Below are 26,183 nucleotides of genomic sequence, written 5' to 3' on the forward strand. Positions count from 1 at the left end.
CAACCACCATCGCATTTTTCCCCATCTCAATTATCTCTTATTAACTTCTCCATCTTAATGCGGAAAAAAGTATCGCGTGTCGATGGTTTTCTCGATGTTCTCTTTTGGTTGTTTACAATCACGAAGTGGAAGTTTCGGTTTCCTTGTAGATCATGGATACAAAGTTATTGCAGCAATTTCATAATGCATAAACGCATTCTCTGAAAATTCCTTGTTTTGCTGATAAATCGATACTTGCTGTAATTTGTTTACAAAAATAAACAAAAAGGGGCCAATTACGATGTTTTGTGGGACTCCCATGGAGAAATCACATCATCGAGGTCGATAAATGCAATGAAAACATGTTTATTAATTTCTTGAAACCCGTTCGAAAAGGAAAGAATGTAATTGAAAGTTCCACCACACAAATTTCAAAGCGGAAGAAATATATATCTAGAAGAATAAACTTTCTCCATAATTCACATTATTAAATCAACATATCGATGGCTAAGTTCTAGCAACACGTATCTAAAATTCGGCCAGTTAGAGACAGGTATCTCAAACAAAGTGTAATACCATTAAAAAAATAAAATACAAGCAAATAACAACTCTTTGTTCCTAAATGAATGCTTTTTTATCAGTTTCATGTACTTTTCGCTTTTATTTTCAGTGTAGAATTAAAAATATTAATCGCTTTTTGCTCTCCTAAAAAGTTGCTATTTTTGAAATACGTGTTGTTAGAACTTAGCCATCAATATCCTCATTAAGGAATCGTAATCACAATGCGTTCACGCATGACGCGTAGGATATTCCACCTGGAATGTAAAGAATGGACTGTGGGATTAGTAGACCCTTATTCGACCTTCTCTGGGCATTCAGAAAATAAAGCTGCGGAGTTGGTATCCGCCCTAGACGATGAAGCGAGGCATTAAACCTTGGCGTGCGTCGTTCCGTGGGAGGGGCGACCTCGGGCGACGGCGGCGATCGCCCACGGAGGAATAGGCAACGAGAGGACGGGCGGCCATTAACGAGCTCTCATGAGACGTGAATTAGCGACCTGCAGCAAGTCGTTGAGCGTCGAGGGCAATTGCCGTGGCCGTGTTAATCCGCCCGCCACGACGCGAACCGCTCTGCAGGTGGGGACGTCGCCGATTAATCGCAGCAGGTGACACGCCCCTCTCACTGGACTGCCCGACCTTCTTCCGTGGCGTAGGCATCATTCCATTGAAACTTATACAATAATCTTGACATTTTCAGGGTGGTACAGTGGCGTAACTAGGAATATGCCTTGGGGGGATGGGGAGGCCTAGGGGGCGACCCCCAGGGGTCGGGGGGTCGCCCCCTAGGGGAAATTTTTGATAAAGTTACTCCTGTAAATACATTTTACATCACTAATAAATGATCTTTAACTTAAATCAGATGGAGTTATTATATATCAAAATTAAACAATAGTTTTGAATATTTTTTTATTACTCTGAGGCTTTGGGGGGGATCTATCCCCTCATCCCCCCCTTAGTTACACCACTGTGGTTTGTATGGTGGACCCCTGTCAGCATTTGCCTTAAATATGAAACTTTTTACCTCTGTATTTTCTTAGAGACAAGACCTTAGTGAGCAGGGAGGGCCTAGGGGTTGAAATACACAATTACAATGTTTGGAAAATATATTTTAAAGCCCATCTCCTTCAAGCGAACTCTCTCCACCGGAAATATAATCCCTTCTTAAATGAACCACCCAAAACCAAATTTTTTCTAGCAATGAAGCTTGATCGAAGGTAAAGGTTTTATATTTCAGGCACAGGTAAGTGATATCAAGGGCTTACTCTTATCCTGAAATTTTCAAGATTATAGCGTGAATATTAAATGAGCACAGCGGCGCCGACTCCATGGGGCCTGAGGGGGCCCGAGCCCCCCCAAAAATCGTTACAGATGTGAGGAAAAAATGTGTCAGGCTTGTCGATTTTCCCCGGAGTGTCCAGATATCGAGATTTGAGTGAACAGGGTTCTATTGTTGATCATATGACTCTTCTAAAATGCTTAAAAAACTAAAACTTCACTACTTATAAAATTTACCGGGGCAAGATTCCCGGTTTGGGCCCCCCCAATATTTTTTGTAAGTCGGCACCCCTGAATGAGCAGCACCTCACAAAAAAAGAGAAAATACGACAGGTCAGGGGGAGGAATGAATTCTCTAAAGCAAACTCCATCACAGGATACAGGTGTCGTACATGTAACATGTGCAGATTAAGACAAAAACACAGGCCACAACTAAGAACTGGCAAGGGAGTCATCATGATGAGTCCAAAGGCAGATCCATAAAGTAGGGGAGAAGTGAAATATGTGAATATATTCCACAAAATTCACGAGAAATAACCTTTTGGCAGTTGTAATAATGTAGCAATTGGAGTAAAAGCACCATCCATGGATTACACGTCAGAGTTCTCCAAAATTTTGGCTTTCCAAAAGAAGAAATATGTCATACAATAACACAAAAGTTGTGCCCAACACGAACCAAAACACTCCATTTGGCGTCTAACTCCCGGTATTCAGTCTCTCGGCTAGCTTCAATTTCCTCCTCAAAATTCCCCGTGCCAGTTTTTAGCTGCAGTGAGTGAAGATCAACAGGATTCATCATTATGAATTGCTTACTTTGTTGATAGCAGCAAGTAGGAGCCAACACTTCCTTTTCTCTCCTCTTTCCTTCAAATAATATGCTTCCAAGCTGTTGCCTTGCTGTGACTATGGTCAATAATAAAGATAAATAAAATTATGTCAAGCAATATCATACAACTACAGAGTAGTGCTCTCCTTTTTCATCATCTCTTTGAGCAGCCTAGCAGTCAACATTGCTTCTCTGGTGACCTAGCTTTTTCTGATCCTAGTTGATCCTCAACCGCCGAAACTCTTCTGATTTTCTTCTGTAGATCATTTTTTTTCAGTATATTTGAGGCAAATGTCATCAGATTTATGGCCCAAAAATTCTCTTTTTTAAAGCATGAAAATTTAAGGTGGTCGTGTTTACTTCGGGACAAGTGTGCAGCACTGGACAGAAGGGCTCTAAATGATATTTTAGCCAATTGGCTTCCCAATATCTGTACACTTGATGAGGTGTGCAAAATAATGACACCATAATTACACTACACTAATATAATTTTGTATTTATGCATATTACTTTTTAAGCTGTTCACCCTCCATACATTTTCAAAAGTCTTGAATGATCCATCATTTGTTCCTCCACCCATCTCACCTTCTCTGGACATTTGCTAAGACTAATAAATATGATGTGTTCACGAGACTAGCCTCTCGGGGCTCAACAAACAAGATGAGTTGGATGTAAGCGTGCAGTAAAGAGGTAAATGGGTATTAGCTCATGCACATCACCGTATGTATTTACTCGTAGAAGCTGCACACCTTTTTTCCAGGAATGCCGGTGAAAAAAGTGGGGTGTGCGGCTTACACGAATCCTCAAAATTATAATAGACTGCTAAAAGCGCTAAGAAGTTTTTTCCTCACAAGCCGGCCCAAAAATGGGATTACACAGGATACACAAGGGCACGGTTTACACGAGTAAATACGGTAGTTGGTCATTTTGCTCTCTATCAGCAGCAGGACTTCCAAACCTCAAAAACACCTCAACTTATGATATGCTGCATGAAATTGATTTAAAATGTCATTTTGACCATTCTGACAGGGAAACATCAAATGGATGTTCAAATTTAAACATATGCAATAAATACGTTTTACAGATACCATTTTGGGTTTTCTGTCTCTCAAATTGCCTTTCTGCTTTGCCACTAGCAAACGGTCATTTGTCCATTTTGAAGAAATTTGGATCCGCACCTGGCAAGCATAATCACCTAAGATGGTTTACACTGATTACACTGCCTATGCCTCAAGTCTCGTTCTGGTCTATAGTATAAGAATAGTAACCTAGTTTGATTTTTATAACTATTTTAACCATTGAGGAAATATCTAACCTCAATTATAAGCAAGTCCTCACTTAAGAGTTAAAATAAATCTTCCACAAGAAATATTTGAGAAAATTATTTCTCACGAGCTGTAACTCAAACAATTTTTTTTTAATTATGCAAAATCATTTACTGTTAGCATTGTCTTTATTACTGACACATGCATTACACAGTGAGTAATATCCTGGTTTCTCACAAATACATTTAAGTACACAATTATAAACAAAAAACAAAAACATAACAAGAGAAACAGGAGGTCACTTTATGTAAAAATATTATGGAAATCTAAAAGGTACTTACAAGAAACAATTGTTTCCCTTACTAATTAAGTAACAGCCAATGATGTGAACAATCATCAGATTTTGGCCACTAATTAATGAGATAATCTCACTAAAATCAATAAATGTTCATTGGTGCGGTTTTCTGTCACTTAGGACATTCAATAAATAGATCTTGACTTTGATATAAATTTGGTATCCTATCACACTGGGGATTTGAAAAGCTCAAGTACAGCACAATAAAGCCATGGTCAAGAAGCAGTTGCATCTTGGATGTCAGCTACTCATCCGTGAACGAATGAATGCCATCATTCCTCATGCCAATCGAAAAACATTAGTATGTACTACATACATGGCAAGGACTTGCCTTATTGTAGAATAATTTATACACTATGCCTGCATTTTGAAATCTCAAATAAAAGCAAGCATGGAATGCTACACTCAGAATACTGCAACGAAATGGAAGCCATCCATTTGTTCACTTGCTTTCCAATGGCTTGTGTTTTCCCATGAAATTACACAGGAAATCAGAAGGATAAAAGGTGAGCTCAAAATGCTGTACTCAATTATGTTAGCCAATGTGTCCTCAGAAACCACAATGAATATTATACAAATGAATAGTAATTATACCAGATTGATAACTATAGCTCTTCAGTACTGCTTACAAGGCATGGAAGCTTATTGTCATAAAGTTTTTAAAATCACATACAAGCTTATATTGCAAAGGAACATCTCCTCTTTGGTATGATATCGTGCATTAATTTGCATTTAATAAGACCTCCAAATGTTCAACCAAACATTCACATAGTATGTAGACATTACAAAACAAGAGATTCATACACTAAACACTGTCAACTGCACAACCTCATTTCACCAATATAAAACTGCTAATAAATACACTGGGTATCATTTTTTCAAGATTTTTGTAACATTCAGTCCAAAACATTCATTCTAATACCATTACTAATAGGTGGCAAAGAGAAGTATCCAATAAATTTCTCTTGTCACCTATATCACACACCGTATATGAGTCATTTGAATTATGAATTTTGGCATTTTGTCTGGCAGATGATGCTGGATTTCCTCATTGCCTTACTAACAACACAGTAAGTATGATACGAGGGAGATTTCACTCACACTGAGATATCTAGACCCCCCTTGCACTATGTCCCTTCCATTCAAATTAATATCCCATTTCCTTTAGACAAAGAGGGATTTTCACAGAACCTTTACTGATGCATCATTAACTTACAGCCAAATAGAAACTTAACTATAGCATGAAAAATACAGACTTCATTGCTCAGCTGTCCCAGAGATATTTTCATTAAGCACACCCAATTCACCATCATTCTCTGATCACAGGACAAATATTAAAACCCATTCATTCCTAGATAAAGAAATATAACGACAAAATACCCTAGTATCAGCATTTGAGCATCTTCTCAACTCAATCAGAATAATTGAATCAGTAAATGACCACCATGCACACAAAAATCAGGCTGAATAATGCATAAGATTCATATCATGTTGATAGATGAGGTAAATGAGCTCTCAAAATCAATTTTCGGGAGGAATATAAAGATCAACTCATACTCCAAAGGAGAGAAATTTGAAATAAAAATGAGATTACCATAAAACAAAAGAGTTCCCTCATTTCATGAGCAAGCCACTTCAATTTCCCTGGCATGACTTGCGTATGGTTTGAGCCAATTCAGAGAATGCATTCATATGTCTTAGCAACAGGCAATCAATAAAGACGTCTTTCACAATCCAGACAAAATGCCATGTTCCAAGAAGGCTACCTACCATTTCACAGAGAATTAGAGGGACTGCGGTAATTGACAAATTTATTGCCATACATACATATTTTCCTACACCACTTTTAAAAATGCTGCATTTTAAGTACATGTTTGGGATCAAGATTTATATTTGCACCCTAAGTTAAGAATCATTCTGCTAATGGGACCATTATCTTCTAGGTCACACCCTAATCACAGTAGGTACTTGGTGGGATATTCTTACTTTCAGGTTTTTTTTAAACACAAGAGGCCAATGATCTTCTCTGAGAGAAGATGAGAACATTCTATAATTGAAGTGACATAAATTTTAAAGACAAAGAACCAAGCAACAGCTATGAATGTCTACTGGTAACAGTCAGAAAACCCAACATTATACGTCATTGATTAATAATTTCATTACAATCTAAGAGATTTTAGAGTTTCTGGTTTATAATAACAGTAATTGATTCATAGCAGTTAATAAATGATTGAATAATATATGTGTCATTGTTTGCTAAGTGCGTACTGAAATGGATAAGAAAAAAAGGGAACACCACATTAACCTTCCATTACATATTTTCCCCAGACATTATCACAAATATCACAACCCGTTCAACGCCTATAAATCATTTAAAAAGAGCAGTAGACAACATTTCAAAGTAAGTTACAACAAAAATTCATGGCTGCAGCAGGTACATCTAGCTAAAATCTTCTCATCTTTCATGATACTTTTCCTTTCTGCAATGGTTAATAACCATGAAATACAAAAGATAAGATCACTGAAAAAAGTACCACTCGCATTTGAACCTGATTCATGCCTCTCACATCTTTTCTGCTCATCGGAGTCCCATTATTGGCGATCATGTATGAATTTAAAAAACGAAATTACAATCCTCGCAGGAGAGACAGGAAAATTAAACACTACTTCTTGCAGTAAAATAGAAGATTATTATGTCATTGATGAACCAAAACTAATTTATCACCCAGGTAATCATTATTGTTAGCCAAACAAGTATGGTTGTCCAGACATTATCATTTTACAGAAAATTACAATTTGGTAAATGAGCAAGACCTACATTTCTCAAGATTATAAAGCACAACTAATTTCCTAAGGACTAAAAAAACTTAGTACATGGAATCAAAATTTATCCAGCTCCATGAAACACATTCTAAGATACATGATGTAAAATATTTCTCAGAACTGAAACCAAAATTTATGAGTGATCAGTTTCAGCAAAAATTCAACGAGAACCAATGAATCTCATAATGTCTCATAATTGTAACAGTAAAAAATAATTATTACAAGTTTTTTCATTGAAGTAATAATGCCTTCTTCTTCAATCCTCAAAAAAGTAATGGCCACTTTTTTATTCCAAAAGGTCCAGAAAAGACTGAAGATTTAAAAAATGTACATCTTTGAAATTGTCCAGAAATATTTAGTGAGTGAACGTCCTTCATCATTGATTGGTAAGGACTCAAAAAATTGAAAAGGTTAATTCATGTACTTGACAAATCCTCTTCAAAATGAGTATAAATTGAAAATTTGATGTTTTCATCAATATACACATACTAAACATGGAAGATTACTAAATATGTATATATAAATTTGAGCCTGGCTCTCTTATTTTTTACCGCCAATCATCATTGCTGTTAAATTCTATAAGAAAGAACAAAGCAAGTAGAAAAACAGCTTTTAATTAAAAGCTGGGTATAATGATTAACTTTCATTATGACTGAAAATCATTCCTAATTTCCCCGTGGTGCTCCTGAAAATTCTTTGGCAAAAATTTTAATGAAAAGTGTGGTGACTACAGATAAGATACAGTGACTGAAAGGGAAACTTTGATTGTTCTGTGCATTCCTTCAAGTTTTTTACACTATAAATTCAGTTCATATTCAGATAAGAAAAAACCTAGTCTCGTAATGAGTTATAACAAAGTCGAAAGCAAAATGCACCCAGAAGCAGGACCTTAGTTCCCACCAGGAATTACCAGAGTGACTCCATATGCTATGGGGTGAAAAGTGAATCCCTTAATTTTTCTTGTGACTCTGGTGTCTCAATAGCTCACCTTCATCAGGTAATTGACTACACAATTATTAATTACCGGTATGAATACTTCTCTTGAGTATTTTTCCCTATACTTTCACTTATCAGTGAAGTCAACCATAAATTACACAAAAAGAGCAAATAACAGCATGTTACAGCCAAAATGCTGACTGAGTAACCTGGGAAAGAGTTTCCCTGAAATACATAGAATAATATATTCCAAGGAAGCATGGATTTTTGGGAATGTGTTGTCAATTATAGCAATACTAACACCATTTCCAATTCTAGGAATGCTGATCAGTTTGGTGATTTAAAACAGCAATTATCCTTGGACCATTAAAATAAAAATTCCAGGTCCTGCAACAGCAAGTCCTGGATAATACCACAACAAATACATAGTCAAGAAGTTTGAACTGATTCATTTTTTTTAAACTGCTAAAATTAACAGAAACCATGATGTAGCAGCACAAATAAGGTAAATGAGCATATTTAACCTTGGTTTTCCATAAATATTTAAAAATAACAATGTACACTTGATAATAAATAATCTATCTATAAAAATATACCACATTGTGGACCTGTGCTTCCTTGAAATGAAAACAGTGGAGTCTCAATGGGAAGGGATAGGCTTGTCAAAGAATGGAGGGAAATCAGAAGGACAGCATGAGATGAATTTGCATCATAACCCCCTTCATCCTCCTCCTTCATTACCTACATCCCTACCTCAAATAATATCAATCAATAAAATGGAAAACCCAATAGCAATAGATTGCTAGAAATGTTTCATGATTAACGGTTAAAATGTTGATCTGGTTATTTTGACTCAAAAAATAAAATACAATTGTTCTATATTCTTTCAACTGACATATAGATAAATGCAGTCATAATAATGTCTTAAATATCAAACAAACCTCATTCCACAGTTATAAAAATTACTAATTCACAAAGACCATTTAAAGACTGCAGCATCCCTTTAACTGATTGAATTCCTTACAAATTATTTCCTGATGCCTACAAATTTGTGTACCTCATTAAATGATAATTTCATGGAATTTAAAGTCCTTCCAACTTTCCACCTCAATTTGCTTGACCATAAAATGGAAATGGGCAATACGTAACCACGCCCCAATGTACGAGTGAATTTTGAAGAGGGGAGAGGCAGAAGGGTGCTACATATCAAATAATAGTCGACAAACCTTCCCCTTCCCGGTTGCAACCACCACTCCCCTCAAAACAGAAAGCCCAGCACTCATTCACACACTATCTCACTCTCTCACACACAATTTTTTGACAACATCACGTAAACCATAAATTTAATTCAACAGTGTTGATGGTACCTGAACATTATATGCATGTTCAGCTGGGAAAGCCCCAGCATGGAACACATAAAGCACTCCCCCACTCTCACAAGACTCATTATTGTCTAAACACTTTCCATAAATATTTATTTTGGGACAGTCGCCCAGAGGGGATATTATAATGACATCACGGCAAACATAGAGAAATGAATGCCTGAACAGGGACAACAATAAAGTATGGACTGAAAATACTGTGACTAGACACGCCTTGTTGCGCATATGTAACTGTACCACCAAAATATCCAAGTGCTGTACATTACGGCAGCTGGCTTTTGGAGCTGTGCTGGTCATCGAGGACTATGTCGGCAGCCGCGCCCCCTCCCCCCTCCAGGGTCGGTGGGAACGAGTCGTCCTTCTTGTCACCCTGGTCCTTACCTCCTTCATCGTCACCTCCACCCTTCTTCTCCTTCGCCCACAACTCCAGAAACTCCACCACCTTGGCATGGCCAAACGTCTGTGCCTCCTTCACGGGCGTGTTGCCCCACCTGTACCAGATGAGAGGGATCGATCAGGAAGAGACCATTTAGCAGGGCTGCCAACAATGTAGATTAATCACACACCTCCTTCCCAAAACTGATGACTCAATTAGAGGCTTGTAAAAGAACGCAATGCCCAAACTCTCCCTATTCAGAGCCCATGACTGCCTGAGTTAGTGTTTGCTCTTAATCAGATTAAGGAGGAGCCCATTCTTGGCTTTTTGCCAAGTGCTTCCCCTCCTAGCAGAGTGCTCTCAGCCTCAAATAATCCAGGGTTCCCACTCTGACTACATTATAAAATTCATGGTTTTTTCCCGGTTTTCACGGTCTAAATGTCATCAAATTCATGGTTTGTAGATAAGGCATTTTAGGCAGAAATATTGATCACGTAACAATCATCGGCCGCACGTTAACTAAAAATGTAACAAGCACAACAGGTGACTTGAATGCAACTGCAGCAATGAAAGTGCTATCTCTTATGACGTCACCTATACTTAGCAAAATTCAGGTCCGGCTAAAGGGTGTGAGTGGGAAAATGGAGAGAGCAGGGTGGCACGGAAGTGAAGAAGTGCCTGATTTTTTTCCAGGGTTAATGTCTTCCAATCGCAGGCTTGAGGTCAATTTGCTGTCATGGCACACGGACCAATTAATAATTGTACTTCGAATACGTGTGTGCAGGTAAATGCGTGTACAGTATCTGCACGTGACTTGGCCTTGAAACATGATCGAAATATCGATTTTTCTTTTAATCCGTCTATCGTAGTTCTACAATCAAGTTTGAGAGATTTTTAAGGTTTTATGATGAAATTCACGGCTTTTTCCAGGTTTTTTCACGGCAGACGAAATTCACGGCTTATTCACAGTTTTAAGATTTTCACGGTTGAGTGGGAACCCTGTAACCCCTGTGGAAAAGAAAGGGAAGCATGGGAGCAGCAGTGGTGGAAGGCCTGCGAAGGGGGTTTCTGTTTACCCTTCATCCAGTTTGCAATAAACACGAACTCTGGTGGTCATGGGCCCCGAATGGAAGGAGTCCAGATTTCATGCTTGTTTGCAAGCCTATTGACTAAACCCACTCAAATATGTTTAAACTAAAAAGCAACCTTGAATCCGAAATATCCCGCAATTTAACTACATATTTATTAGCCATTCTTAGCTTACCATAGGAACAACAACCAATACAGCAGTAATACTTTTATTAATTAACATAATAATTTAAACTTTTGACTAAATTAAACAATGCACATAGGATGAAGAAAACAATTATCCATGTATCAAATTAAGCAATCGCACAAATAGTAAATGTAACTGTTAAACATCACCTGAACAAAAAAGATTGAGAAATTTTGATTAGCTGTGGCTGGAATAATTCCTTCACAATAAATAACAAGATGTGATAATCGCAGTTCCACTACTTTTGGTTAACAACACAAACCAACATGACAAAAGGAAATAATTTATTACCTTTTGCCCACATTTATAACCCCAAACATTTTGGCTTGTTATCACTAATAACTAATTGTACCAAATAAATTATTAGTCCCACTATTTCAAAAAGAGCTGCCAAATGCTGGATTGAATGACCAAAGACAGCTACCTCCTATTCCAGCTGAATTCCGATAAGTATTGCTTCTGGATTTCAGAATTACCTTCCTATACTTCACAAGTACTCTCTCTTCATGTGTATTTTTCTAGATTCCTCGTTCTTATAGGCACCCATATTTTGGATTTTTATCACCCCAAAAATTTCAATGGGGCTCTCATCTGTTAAATTCCCCCATGGACCAGAAATGGAGTTGGGCCACATTGTATGTGGTTGGTATCTCATTGAGGGACAGGGCAGAGATTCAATGATTCAGTCCAATTTAATAAAATCCATGCATTACAGATTGAAAACCGGTCTTGTGGGTTCTATAAACTGGTTAAAGAGGAATCATCACTGCATAAGTTATAAGATTCAGCACCAATGTAATGACAAGTCTCCTCAGAAGGTACTTTTATTTTAGTAAGCACACACTACAGCCAAAAAGAAGCACCATTTGAGAGAGAGATAGCACAAAAGAACCCTTCCCCCAGAGGATTAACAGGACTCCGGGCTGTTACCTTTTTTCTGAGCCTTAGCGTCCCTCACGCAGTCAGTATGAGACAACTCTAGAGAATGCCTGCCCGTGCCATCATCTCAGACATACCGCATTTCCATTACAACTGATTTATTTACTGATTCACTGAGCTACCTACTATAAAAATATCATGCATCATCAGTGTTGGGATGTTATTTTTTGCAATTTGCAGCAATCCTAACAATGATATTAGTATTTCAGCAAATAAACAGGAGAATACACAGAGATCAACCCCTGAACAGTACCTTAGTTGCCAAAGAGTTGATTGCAAGAGATGTGAGAGAGAGAAAGAGTGACTCACCTGTCTTTTGGATTGCATGGAACGTTGCACTGCTCAAGGAGAAACTGGACACACTCGAGGTGGCCCTCAGCAGCAGCCAGGTGAAGCGCAGTGCGGCCATCATAATCAGACAGAGTCATGTCCATCCCAGAAAGGCGGTGCCTGCATGGAAAACAATAGAGTAGACCTCTGGTTTACTATGAGCTCACTCCATGATGAAGTCTCACTGAACTAGCTGCACCATCTTCACTACCATTTCAAGTCACTTCTTAAAATGTTGAGTTTCTCCATTTATTACCATTACAGTTTTATTATTCATCCTACAACCAAAGCCTTCTTTGCAACAAGATTGAATTTTTTCCAATAAAAAATGTAAGTATGTGATGTGTCTTACATTAATAATTAACTGATGCAATTAGTGGTAACATTTCGATAATTAGAAGTTCCCCTGCAACTCTAATCCAATGAGTAAACATAAAGTCAGAATTATGTCTGCAATAAATTATATTACAACTTTCATTAGACATTTTTAGGCAATAGTTATTTTTAACTATTTTAGAAAAATGTAAGCATTTCATCAAAAGAGTATGTACCTTACATAAAACAAATATCAATGAAAGCGATAGTTGTATTATCAAAGATAATTAAGCATATCAATGAAACAAAAGAAATAATGTTTCAACATCAAAAAATATATTTATGAGGTGGATGTAATGTCATGGCTTATTAAAATCTGTAATATGTATATAGTATTTATAAATCCTCAAGTAATTTTGAGCTGAAACACAGAATTTACAGCTATAGAAGAGACAGCAACAATAAGAGTCAGCCATTCCGAAGAGGGCAGTGAGTGAAAGTAATGTCTCCTATAATGTCTAAATCACCAATGTTTTCCACCAATTTTCCATTTATCCTTTGCTCTGCATTTGACCTAGGAAAAGAAAGAACCTTGGAAGCAGCAAACTGTCACATACTATTTTTCATTGTTTGGTTACTGATTTCCACATGATCCCAGTTTCTTCTAGTTAGCCAATTCTATCATCAATAAGCAAATACCCTTGTCCAGGTTAAAAATAATTACATGGCAGCATAGGCTATTTTTAGACAATGGTAAAATTTAATGATTGTATATCTTTGAAAAATTCTTGATTCAAAATGAAGGATATGTAAAAAGGAATAACATTACAGAAAACATAATAATTGAATCATTGCTTCATTGCCTCACTTTGTCCTCAAGAACATGAAGTTTAGCTTGGTAATGAAAAGTCACAACATAGGACATTATTTTTATTTCAAAAGTAAAGAGCAAACAATTCTCAAATAGCTCTCAAAATGTTCACACTTGATATATGGTTCAATGCATATCTTGAAAATATTAATATTTTAAACAGACCCGAGAGCACATAAAAATCCATGTATTTATTTGAAAGTTAAAAAGTAAGACGTACCTTTTGGGAAATCTGCAGAATATCTGTTTTGAAATGTAAAATTTATCATGCACAAGCAATACCATATTTGCAGATGTGATTTCCATCCATTAAAAATTAATAAAGACCTGAGGATAATGAGAGACTTATTTGTGGAACTTTTGGTGAATTGATATAAATTCCCTGGCTTAAAAGTCAAGAGTAAAGTCAGAGTTCTTGTTCATCATTCTGTTGCTGCCTCCAATGGATTACGGCGGTACGCCCGTATGTATGCAACCCCCTTACAAAACAATCGTGCGGGTTGACGGAATTCAGGCGTTATTTCTACGCCGCTTGCGCAATTGTAAATCATTAACCTTTTCCCTACTATACACATATATATACGTGTGGACGTTTCCTGACCCGGGAGACGACGGCCGTATATTTACGAGTGAGATTTTCCTAGCCAGTAAAACGAAAGCCGTATGTATACGTTTTCTAGCTCTCCCACTTTTACGACGGTCGCGGGTTTATGTCGTCTTTGTCTCGGGACCCAACGCTGTGGGGTTTAGGATTTACCCTCGGAATCCGGGAGCAGGTACCCGGACCCCTCCTCTTTTATAACCCCTCTTAGCGGTAAGGGACAGTGGTCATACAATGGTTTATCCAGTCAAGTTTTGAAATAAATATTTGTTCATTTCTCAAGAAAAATAAACACTTATCCATTTGCTAAATACATATAAGCAATACATAAGTTGACCGCGAACCAATGCTGCAGGTATGGTCATAAACCCGGAAAGGAGGGAGCACAACTACACTCGGAGTCCGAGATAATGCTAAGTCCTAGCGTGGAGGGGTGGAAAAAGGTTCCGCGGGACCCTTCTTAACGAATGACCTCCAAAAATGCTCCGTATCACGAGAAAGAAGAGTCTCTTGGGGCTCAGTACAGCAGCCATGCTAAGACGAAAACTCCGCCATCTCGAAAGGGTTAAGGACGTTTTACACGGGGCACGGAATTGCGCAGGTTAGAGCAGCATTAATTTCTAAAATGGCATTGAATTGCACAAATGCATGAACGAAATTAGAACAGGGGGTATTTTGCCATCTCGCATCCACCCATTCTCGCATGTGTTCCAGCAATTCACCGCTTTACATGACGCAATTTTGACTGCGCCTTCGCACGTAGGTCAGATTGAATTAAAAATTTAATTTAATTTAATTGACTTTAAAGAATTATAATTATATTATATTATAGATAAAATTAATTATGTTGTAGATATAATTATCCTTTGATTTACAGAGCTAATATAGAGCAGGGAGGAAATGACACAAGCACTCACCTCCTCATGGCAGTAACATCCCCACTGGCGGCAGAAAAAAGCAAGTTGACAACACTGAGTCCTTTTGTCTCATAGCGGTGACGCCTTGGGTCCTGCTTGTTGGTGGCATGCATCAGATTATCATAACGGTGGAAGTTGAACTCCCTTACTATCTCCTACAAGGAAGAATTCAATCACTTCTTGACTTCTTAACAAAATTTATAGGCATTCATCTATGTTGAAAGGGCAGTGCTCATTACTTCCTGCATCATCTGATCCATTACAAGCAAATGCATAACAAAACAATGATTGCCTAAATAGTCAATGAACTCTATTTTGCATCTCTCATGCCTCATCCTAAACATATCCCTCTAATTTCAAACCTCACCCAACTGCACGTAAGACACTAATTTCCATATTCATCATATGGGTTACAGAAGACTTAAAGGACTTGGTCCATCACTCCCAAAAAAATGGTATTCATGGAGCTAATTAGATCACAGCTCTATTTATCCACATATCATAAGCAAAACCAAGGTGGTGGTATTTTGATGTGGCTATATGGCAGAGTGATATCTTTGCTAAATTTGTTTTCCTTTGGAGTACCACGGATATAAAATTAATCCACAGTGTAAAGGGGAAGAGCTACTGTAGGTTTGGAAGGGTTTATTGTTTGTGTTACTCTTAGGCCAGCACTAATGTGCAAAAACTGATAATTTAAAAAAAAAATTCCATTAAGGGTCAATTTTACCACTTTTTATATAAAATGAATGAGAGAGAGAGCAGTGCAACCTCTACAAATGACATGATACCTCCAATGTTATTTTTTAACATCCCAAATTTTCAAACGTCTTCCATGAGTAAACACAACAATGTCACGTCAAAATTCCTCCTATATACCGTAAAGCATGCCTGCAATTCTTATCTCATACTGTGTGATTTCTCTTATGCAGATATGTCTACAACCTAGTCTTTATTCTACCTCTGTTATTAACAGCAAAGAATTGAAAATATGTAAACCTTTGGCTTTGAAGACACTAACCACTGATATGCACTACAGACTGTGGAAAGAATTTGAATACAGATTTTACACTGCTAGATTACTCAAGAAGATTTTTTTTTAATTTAAATTCCATCAAATCATGAAAACTATAGAATGTACCAATTATTTTAAAATATCAAGTCATTTGAAAAATGTATATTTTTGAAATTGATGCATTACTTTGTGACCAACCCGTCCTAACTAAGGAGAAAAAATAAAAAGTAAAAAATAGGTAACTGAGTTCAAGTTTGTACATATAAGACAATAGGGTAGTTTCCTTCATCAAAGAAAATGAAAGGCATTGATTGCGATTCGTTACCCACCATTAGTGTATTCATAATACACAAATTATTTGGTTTTTGAAATACCGGTTTAGACGAATGGCAAGGGTCAAATTTTATCCTCTTTTGAAAAAGGCAAGATTGGCGCCCATGCGATTCCACTCCACGTGACATCACAGGGACTTAGTTTCTACACGAGAGGATAGGAGTTATACATCGTCTGAGGTTACCAATGCATGCATGAGGAATAGAGCTCAGGGAAACATGTCTTAATAATCACCTATTAAAACTGGCTAAGGTCGGAAAGTTTTCTTTGTTTGATAAGGTATTAATAAACCTTTTTTAAGCCAAGCACTACCAGCCAGCAAGGTACTCAGCTACCCGCTAGCATCCTGCGTCCTATCAGCGCTCAGAGCCTTGATCAAGGTCACCTCACAAGGCGGGAGGGGAAACCAGAAATGCGTCGCACGGACTTTTTCCCATCATTCCTACTTACGCGTCGCGTTTTCGCGCGCTTGAAATTTTTCACTTTTCATTTAATCGCGAAAAAAAGGTATCGTCATTTAAAAATCTAAAAGCGTGTAATACGTACTCCAGGAGTAATAATCTTTCGATTTAGGCAAAAAAAAAATAATAGGAAACCACCCTATTAGCTTTCCTGGTATTCACCTCAAATTCCCTATCAGCTCTAGAATGATCTGATCTTATCAGCATTAGATTGAGCTATTTAAAATAACATTTTGCATACCAAATACATATATGTATACATATTTTTCTTCCATGCAGAAACTGAAGGTTCCTCTTAAATAAAATTCATACTAATTACCAAATTAGATGTTAATAACTTACCTGACAGAATTGAACACCACGACAGCTATTACCCAAGGAATCAAGAGGTGGTGACCATGTACAGATGCCCATTACATTCGGAATGACCACTAGCATGGCTCCACTCACCCCTGATTTGGCTGGCAGACCCACCTGCAAGGACACATTGATCACAGGATTAAAGGGATCTCCCACAGAAAACATATACTACTACCATGGTCATAGAGTAGATAAATTTCAGCTACATCCTCTATCCTGCATATAAAAGCAGTAGGATGGAAAGTGGACTATTGCAACATTAATATAATGGGAGAATTCACCCTGGAAAACGCAGGGGTAAATAATGTGCATATTTGCAGAGCCAAGTTACAAAAATGTAGAAAATTGCTATAGTCTAGTTGTTATATAGTCTATAGTTATAGTAATACTTGAGTCCATTAATGTCAATTTTAAAGACAGTAAAGTAATGAATAACCTTGAAAGCAAACTGTCCTGAGTAGTCGTACATGCCACAGCTGTGCATGAGGGAGAGCACATCACGAACAGAGTCCGGCTTGAGCACCTTTTCATCAGTCACAGGGCAGATGCCTCCATTGGCCAGAGTAGCAGCCACCACTGACAGACAATCACAATTGCTCTCCATTGAGCAACACTAAAAAAAAGAGAGAAATTGTTACAAATTTTATACCAATATTTCTGCAATCAGAATATGTTCATTATTTCCTTAATGTTAAACACCACAGGATAGTCATTCCAAGCAGCTCATCGACCATTCAATTAAAAACCAATTCTAAGGACACATTACACTTAAACTAAATCCACTTCACCAAGATACATTAAATATTATGCTAATATGGCAATTAAAGCAACATGTGGCAAAAATGCATGGCAATCAACAGCACCTACTCCCCATACATCATATTACTCGTAGTATACATTATGCCCCTTTACTTCCTTTAAGGGCCTTTATCAAATGAGTTGCTGATTGAAAAGGCAAGGCAGCCAAGAGGAGGGGACTAGGACCCAATCACATGGCTTTCAGGTAACTATAAGCACTTTCTACTACTACATATTATATGGAATTAAAAGAGGATAAAGAATACCAGCACCACTTACAGCCATAAAAAACAAAGCACTCACTTAAAAAGTTTCTATCAAACACGGCATTAACAACAATGTTTCACCAGAACTTAAGGAGGATTTAATTTTATTTTCTTCTTTATTCCCGCAGTTGTTGTTCCCCCCCTGTGTGGGGAGGAGTGTGATGTAGATGCTAAGCGTTGCTCCATTGTTAGATGCTATGCACTGCTCAACTGTTACATGCAATGAGTGGCTCATGCAATGCACTTTGCATGGCCACTCATTGCATGCATTCAATTGGCACGCAATAAAGGGAATGATGCCATGTTGGCATCGATCTCCATAAAACCAGCCATGTAAGCATATATTTGTCAGTATCTTTCCCTGGAACATTACAGCCATGAATAAATCATTTGCCATAGCCAAGATTCAAACTTGCATATCCCAAATGCCGGTTTAGTGTGCTACATGGGTACTTGAATGCCTTTGGAGTGCTTTGGATTAAAACAGCATTCAGATGAACATTTAATGATGAGCAGATGGAGCAATGGGTAATTCAGCAGTTCCCTCTAACCTGGAAGTAGAAGTCCATGCACTCACGAAGGTTGGCTCTCTCAGGAAAGCATTTGTGCTCACGCATGTAGAAGCCCAGAGCATAGTTTCGGTCAGCTGCCTCCCTCTCAGACAGGAATACAGCATTGTTAAATCCCACATATTCACCACCAGCCAATTTCTACAAAACAAAATGCACAGGTGCAGTTAAGTGAGCCATGCCCATTACATAGAGCCAAGAAAAATTGGGAGAGGTTAAAGAATCTTAATACCTATGTAGCCTTAATTCTTAGCTGTGGCCCCTGCGTGGGAGCACTTGAAGGTTGTTGAAATATATAAACATTAACTTCATCCATTACAAAACAAGGATGACAGTGATTCATAGGTATTGCTATAATTCCACGCAGGTAAATGAAGAAAAATAGGGTAAAATGAGTGATTCAGCAAATAAAAAGGATGTAGGAATTGATTTTTTTATTTTTTCTGAGTTTGCATAAACAAATCTCTATACAAGCCAACCTTTTGGTTGAATTACTGAGTGAGAGTATGTTTAGCTGAGGAATTTCATTGTCGCAAATATATTCAAACTTCTAATTAACCCATGGTGCAAAAAAAATACTAAAATCTTCCTACCTTGAAGTAACCCATAGTGAAGTCAAACTTCTCTGCAAGTGTCATTTCTGGCTTCACCAGTGTTTTCAGCAGTGAGCAGATAAGTATTGCACCAGCATTGATCATTGGATTGTGTGGTTTCTCTGTAAAAGGTAAATTATGGTTAGGGTGCAATCAGGCACATAGCCAGGGAGGGAGCTTCGGTCCCCACCCAAAAGTTTTTCTCTTGAGGTGACAACCCATGATAAATTTGAGGAGACCACTAGCTCTGGAGTACTTATCCTCGGACAATCCATTTTAAAATACAGTTACATTTCATAATGCCTGCCAAAAACCAACAATGGATTTCTTTCACCATGACGCTTAAGGTATATAATGCTAATTTAAATAAATGAATGGTTTCCCAATGTGTGCAAATTGACAACAAAATATCAGCATAGGCAATCCCCATACCAATCAAGCACCTCCTGAAGAATATTTCTGGCTTCGTGCTCTGGTGCAATGGAGCATGAAAACAAGATTTCATGCAAAAAGTGCCATTTATTGGTTGAGTTTCCTTTCAGTCACGTTTCTGATCATAAGAAATCCTCACTCAAGGTGCACAGATTAATAAAGTATGCTGGAACTTCAACCCTCATGAAAACTTCCTGCTTTAGACCCTAGCACTAAGGAAGCATTACTTGAGCAGTAGTGTTGGCTAGATTCACCCAAATGACCGGCATGAAGGCACAAACGTTTCCTAAGAGAATCGCAACACCATAGTTTTCCTAATCAGTACTCATAAGCATCCAGAAAAATGGATGGAGAAATAACAGCAAGCAGGGATTTGTTCATCATCATCATTAGTAAACAATTTGAAGATTTGTTTGACGCAGCTCTCCATTCCTCTAACCTATCCGCTAGCCTTTTCATAGCAATGTATTTCTTCTATTTTACATCCTTAATAACCCTTTGTCCTATCTAACTCATTCGGGGTCGTCCCTTGCCCTTCTTCTCTTCCACCTATCCTCCTACGATTGATTGCATCAGGACACCATGCCTCAATAATGCCACATAAAATAGTCAACAGACAGATACCAGAGGCAAATTAAGGGAATGGTTAAGAAAAGAATTTACTAATCCAATAAATTCAAGTTAAATGGCACACATCAGGACAGGAAAACTTCGCCCAAATCAAGCAGCTAATCGATTTATATGAAACATACTTTCCTATAACATTTAGAAAATGGAGAACAACAACAGGTTCATTTCTCAACCTTCAAAGCCTATTCTTGCCATTGACAATATTTTTCCCCATTAACTTTCCCTAACTACAGTCCCTTCATACGATGCACAATAAAATAGTCAACAGACAGAAACTAGAGGCAAATTAAGTAAGGCAGTGGCCCCCTGTAATTTCTAAAAAAATTGTAATCTTTAAAGTAGTTTTTTTTTTACTTTTTACTTCACCACCTTGACAAATAATGATTATATAATTGATGAATACATAAAAGCCACTTGTCTATGGACAACAAACCTTAGTTGCAATGTTACTGAGAGGTACTGATAACCCCAAAGTGCTGCAGAAAGTAATGAACCACACCGCTCAAAACAACAGCCTTTATCTCCCCTGACAAGTGCACCCAGCTTCTGGAGCTTTTTTCATGAAGTTGAAAGATTCTTGACCCTAATGCAACAAACTATCTATGTGAACATTTGAGCTTTTAGCCCTCCAGAATATTTTCCACTACCTATAAATACATAGTTGAAGAAATGAATAAGGCCTAGTTTTAAGATCCACAAGAAATCATCTAAGGAACCATATGTATTGTGACTAGTGGTCACATGTTGCCAACCCCCTTGTTGAGGTGCATTGCATATTTGTGCTACTCACTATTGTGGTCCAGCACAAGCTCGTTGAACATTCTGCCACTGGGTTCTTGGCCTACATACTGATGCACGACATCAGCGCCCAACTGGTCCAGAGCGATGCCGTAGGTGAGGGGCTTGCTGAACAAACAAAAGAAAAGCACACTCTTACACTTCTATCAGACCAATTGATATGGGTATAGTTACATTTGGCGGAAGGAAGAAAGTGGATTAGGTCCTCACTTTTCTTTCTCCATGAATAGGGAGATGAACAAAATTGAGCCACAAGTATAAGTATAAACTATTGAATTGGAGAAGCAAAATAGTTTTCTAATATTAATATGTAGTTATTACTTTTCTAGCCTACCCAGTGCAGGTAATATAACCTTATCATAACAGTGTGTATTTACTATGCCTATAAAAACACAAATTTATGAGGGTGCTGAGGGCTAATTGCACCTGTTACATATAGTGATATCAACTAACCATACCCTTTATTGAGGCCATGTTCAACCAGTACCATACGGTCATACCAGCAAATTTCAATTTCCTTAACAGTAATGGTCAGAAAGTTAATTCAAAAACCTCATACATGTAATTAGAAAATTCACTTCATGAGAAGTTACAATCCAATCAGAGGTGTGGAAAACCTAAAAGAAAATATCCAGACTAGGGGACCAGAAGAAAATGCATTAATGTCACACCCAATTACAGGAAGGAGTGCGATAACTAATTGTGTGGCACCCCTTTCTCCTCAGTTATAAATGTGTATCCACCCATATTCTACATCCCTCAAAAGAGAGGCAAATCAAATTTAGCTCTCTAGAGGTGCTCTAGTTATGTATTGCAATTTAAAAGAGCATTAATCCATACAAGAAATCAGTATTGTCTTAATTTAGAGGAAATTAATTTTGCTTAGTTTCTCAATGGATTATTACATTTTGCGCCCGAAATAGTGTTATGACATATTTGCAGGGTATGTTTGAGGCGAGTTCATAATGTTTGACTAATTTAAAAGAATTCATTGGTCATTTGGTTGGATAAAGACTATGCACTAACAAATGATTTTCAATGGACATAAAAGAAAGAAGATATAGATAATAAATTTTCAAATAACCACAGCACCTTGCAAAATTGTCTGCATACAATGGAATAGAATACAACACAATACAACGCAATTAAATACATGCAATGGAATAAAATTTACTCTGGACTAGACAGTCGTGCGTAGTGTTCATGGCTCACAAGGGAGGCAAACCCGGGATGAGCCCAAACAAAAACAAGTCAACAAATATTTGAAAATCGCACATAATTCAAAATATATAACAATCTGAAGAGGAAAGTTTCTCAAATTCATCACATAAGTCCCTCTATAGGATTTAGTATGCAATACATTATGTACAAATGGGAATCAAAGTTGCATTACAATTATAATTTAAGTAAGCCATGAATATGATTTGAGCTGTTTTTTTTTTCAAACACAGATGGACTAAGGCAAACCACACTATTCTACTCTGTAGAGGAAGGCCCTGTGTGAAACCATGGTCTATTGTGAATGAAAACGAGAAAGAAATGCACGTGTACATTATAGATACTTGCCTACAGGACTGGATAGTGAAGGGCAGTGTAGTGTCTCCGATGGAGAACCTCTGACCATCAATAGTACAGATACTAACACCCCAGTAGTCTGGGTTCATCCTGGCCAGTTGCGGTATGTAAGCAGCCACCTAAGAGGATGATGAAGAGCATAGGAGAGAGACAAAAAATTGAATGAATTGGGGCAAGCATGTAATCAACAAGGCTGATTGGCAATGATAATATGGGAGAAAGCCAATTTTTGCAACTTCAAAGTTCCAAATTTTTAGATGATGTTGAATATGTGTTTGTTTGATTATCTATTTGGGAGCATGTACAACAGACTCCCGATTATCCGTCTGCGGTTTATCCAGGTTGCGGGTTATCCGTGCATGATATTCACTCTCGCTCATTTTTTTCCGCGATCTTTATTTTTTTAAATAAAATCGGACGCAAAATCATCGGAATTACTGCATTAATGCTAGGATACACCGGGCTTATTATTTCCGTTAGAATCCCCTTCGTATAACGGAGGCGATCGCGCTCTAGCTGCATTCACGGAAGAACCGTACTTCTGTTTTACAAGCTTCGCAGTACGCGACCGCGCTCCGTGATCACGGATACACGTCCCGCAGCAGTTGCGACCCGCGCAACTTGTGCGAGACGCGAATACGTGGCGTGGTGCCTGACAGTGTAGTTTCCGACGTCGAGCAGTGGTTTTGAAGCGTTCGTGCAAATAACTTTTCTGTATCCGTGATCACGCAGCCACGGATGTGGTTTTCAAAACCAGGCCTTACATGGAGCATTAATACAACGAGTACAACCATGTTATCGCCGCTAAAAAGGTCGCGAACCGGCGAAGAAAGCTCTCAATGAGTCCGGGAATCACTCTTAAATAACATAATAATAACTGCGTAAATAATAATATATTGTTTGTTTTACGTAAATTATGAACATTGCAAGACATTTAAGTTAAAGTTTGGATTATCCGTGTTTTCCGATTATTCGTGCCACCCTCCCCATCATCAGCCCGGATAACCGGGAGTGTACTGTAGCTGCATATACGAATTTCATGATCTGCTGAAGGCAGAAAAAATCAGAAAGAAAAATATTTCATTCAATCGTATGAGAGAACATGAGCTCGGCATTGTGAATTACTTAGCCATTACAGTTACCAAGAATATTTGTAACCTAATTTGGACATTGATAGTAAAAATTTATTTAGTTCCAGAAAACAAATGAGGAAAATAAAGAGTTTCCTATGGAGTCTTATGCTTTAATGGTCCATATAGTTTTCTCCTAAGATTTCTTGCTGGCCTCTCCCGCTTTCTCACTCCCTCTACTGGACTTTGCTTCCTCATTGTTTGCACAGCTTACAGGCCCCACAAATATGTGAAAATCCAGCACTGAATATAATTAAAAAAGTTAATACAGTATACATTTTCTGTGTGCGTTTTCTTTCAAGTGTTTAATTGGCATACAATGACAATCCATGTCACAAGACGTTAACAACCATGTATGTAATGTGGCATCGCTAGATTACTATTAGAATATCTTAATGCAATTGACTCAAAAAGTATCAAGAGTAGAAAAATTACCATAAATACAGATAATTTGAACATATTTTCTCTAATTTAAGTGTACCGGGACTAGCCACGGTGATAACTTCACGGGGTCACCCGCAATGCACAATTTAGGATTTAGTCAATATTCATCCCAGATAAAGGGGGTTCGAATGTGGGAGTGGTACAGAAGAAAGGGCATTTGGTCGCCGCATACAGAAGACACTCCCGTAAAAAATTGAAAAAATGTATTTCCTAAGGAAGAAAATACCCGCAGCATACAGAGCAGACAAAATCAAAATTTTCATTTTTTATAATCATTACCCTTTTTTATTCAGGAATTAGGGATAATAGCGGAGAGCATCTATCATCCATTCACCCACTATTGTATTCCGATACTGCCCTGAGCACCAACTGCAGCTACAACAAGCAAATAGGACAGTTCCCTCGTCATTATTTGGTTTAGTAGTTTTATTACTTTCTTTTAATCGCTGCATGATAGTGACATGCTATTCACTTGAGCTGAGGAGGAGAGGATGGGAAATGGCAGTGGCGTAACTATGGGGGGGATGAGGGGATAGATCACCCTTCCCCCCCCCCCCCCCCCCCCCCCCCCCCCGCCCAAAGCCTGAGAACATTTTGTAGTAGTTAAAATAATACTTTCCCTGCTGTAATAATTTCCCGCAGAATTACGAGTGAAACCCAAATTTGAAGTGCCAAAACGGTGCAAAATGTATTTCCAGGCATATAAGTTTTCAAAATATTTCCCGTTGCCTAGGGCAGGGGCGGGGATGTGGTCACCCCCAGAACCCTCCATCCCTCCCCAAAGCATGTTCCTAGTTACGCCACTGGGATTTGGGGAAGTCGCCAACCAACCTTTCCTTCCGTGTTGGACTTGCACTTCCAGTAGAAGTCCTCAATGTGCTTCGTGAATCCCTGGAAGTCGGGGATCTTGAACTGGTGGCGGAAGGCGCGCGAGATGAGCACGATGTTGTCCGAGATGACGCTGGAAAGGCGCGCATGCGCGTGTCGGGCAGGCGGGAAAAGAGAGAATCAAGGCACCGTCAAGAAACAAGAGAAGAGGGACAGTGTGTCAGCCCCCACACTGCTTAAAAGAGTGACCCTAAATCCAAGAATCTCTGTGAAGCACCGGTAAAATATGGATAGAGACATTAAAGAATGCACACGGTCAGCACTCGAAGCGCATGCATGAAGTCCTCCCTACAGCTTAGGTACCCCCTCAATTTCACGGAGTAGAGCATGTGAAATTTAATGATAGGCAAGATAAAGGAACCGAAGGGAAGGGAAAGCATATAAATAGAATGTGGAGATTTAAGAGGACGCATACCTCTCGCTCGGCCGGTCGTTTTGGCGATTCAAAAATTATGCTGTCATCTTGATCTTTTCGGAGTGCATACAGCACACCTGTGAACACATACATGAAAATTCTAGCTCAGTATTTACTCATATGTATTTTTTTATAATTGAGAAAAACTCAAATCTTTACGAAGGACTACTTCACACGTAAATCCTGAAGATTTCAAGATAATACCGCAACTTTTGAACGAGTAATGTGTCACTTAAATAGACAAAATACCGGCAGAGAGGGAGGGATACGTCCTCCTAGGGACAACGCGAGACGTCGCGTCGTGGAGTATGGATCTGGTAACTGTCGCATCCCCGTAAGAAATATAAAGATTTGGAAGCCACTTCAACCCTATATACTCTTTCGTGACCTCTTTTGGAGAACATCTTGGGCACTTCACAGCATCTCCACGCGCTCAAACTGGATGAATTA

At 38.2% G+C, this 26,183-nt stretch overlaps 1 protein-coding gene across 5 annotated transcripts in view; it reads right to left on the reverse strand.

Annotated features, from left to right (window-relative positions):
* Nucleotides 1-4,074: 4,074 nt before the first annotated feature.
* The window catches only part of LOC124154642 (glutaminase liver isoform, mitochondrial-like), a 60,542-nt gene continuing 38,433 nt past the window's right edge, over nt 4,075-26,183 (reverse strand). For 3 of the 5 annotated variants that reach the window (XM_046528494.1, XM_046528493.1, XM_046528491.1), the window contains 10 exons: nt 25,262-25,391; nt 22,848-22,975; nt 21,274-21,389; nt 19,422-19,543; nt 18,811-18,969; nt 17,632-17,808; nt 17,178-17,309; nt 15,027-15,181; nt 12,302-12,442; nt 4,075-9,892 (listed from right to left, as the gene is read on the reverse strand). In XM_046528494.1, coding sequence (XP_046384450.1) covers nt 9,664-9,892; nt 12,302-12,442; nt 15,027-15,181; nt 17,178-17,309; nt 17,632-17,808; nt 18,811-18,969; nt 19,422-19,543; nt 21,274-21,389; nt 22,848-22,975; nt 25,262-25,391 — 1,489 coding nt within the window. In that variant the 3' untranslated portion in view covers nt 4,075-9,663. The remainder of the gene's footprint in view (nt 9,893-12,301; nt 12,443-15,026; nt 15,182-17,177; nt 17,310-17,631; nt 17,809-18,810; nt 18,970-19,421; nt 19,544-21,273; nt 21,390-22,847; nt 22,976-25,261; nt 25,392-26,183) is intronic. The other 2 variants (XM_046528495.1, XM_046528492.1) reach the window with 2 other exon arrangements.

The sequence above is a fragment of the Ischnura elegans genome, chromosome 2 (assembly GCF_921293095.1).
Source record: "Ischnura elegans chromosome 2, ioIscEleg1.1, whole genome shotgun sequence".
In the NCBI taxonomy this organism is placed as follows: domain Eukaryota; kingdom Metazoa; phylum Arthropoda; class Insecta; order Odonata; family Coenagrionidae; genus Ischnura; species Ischnura elegans.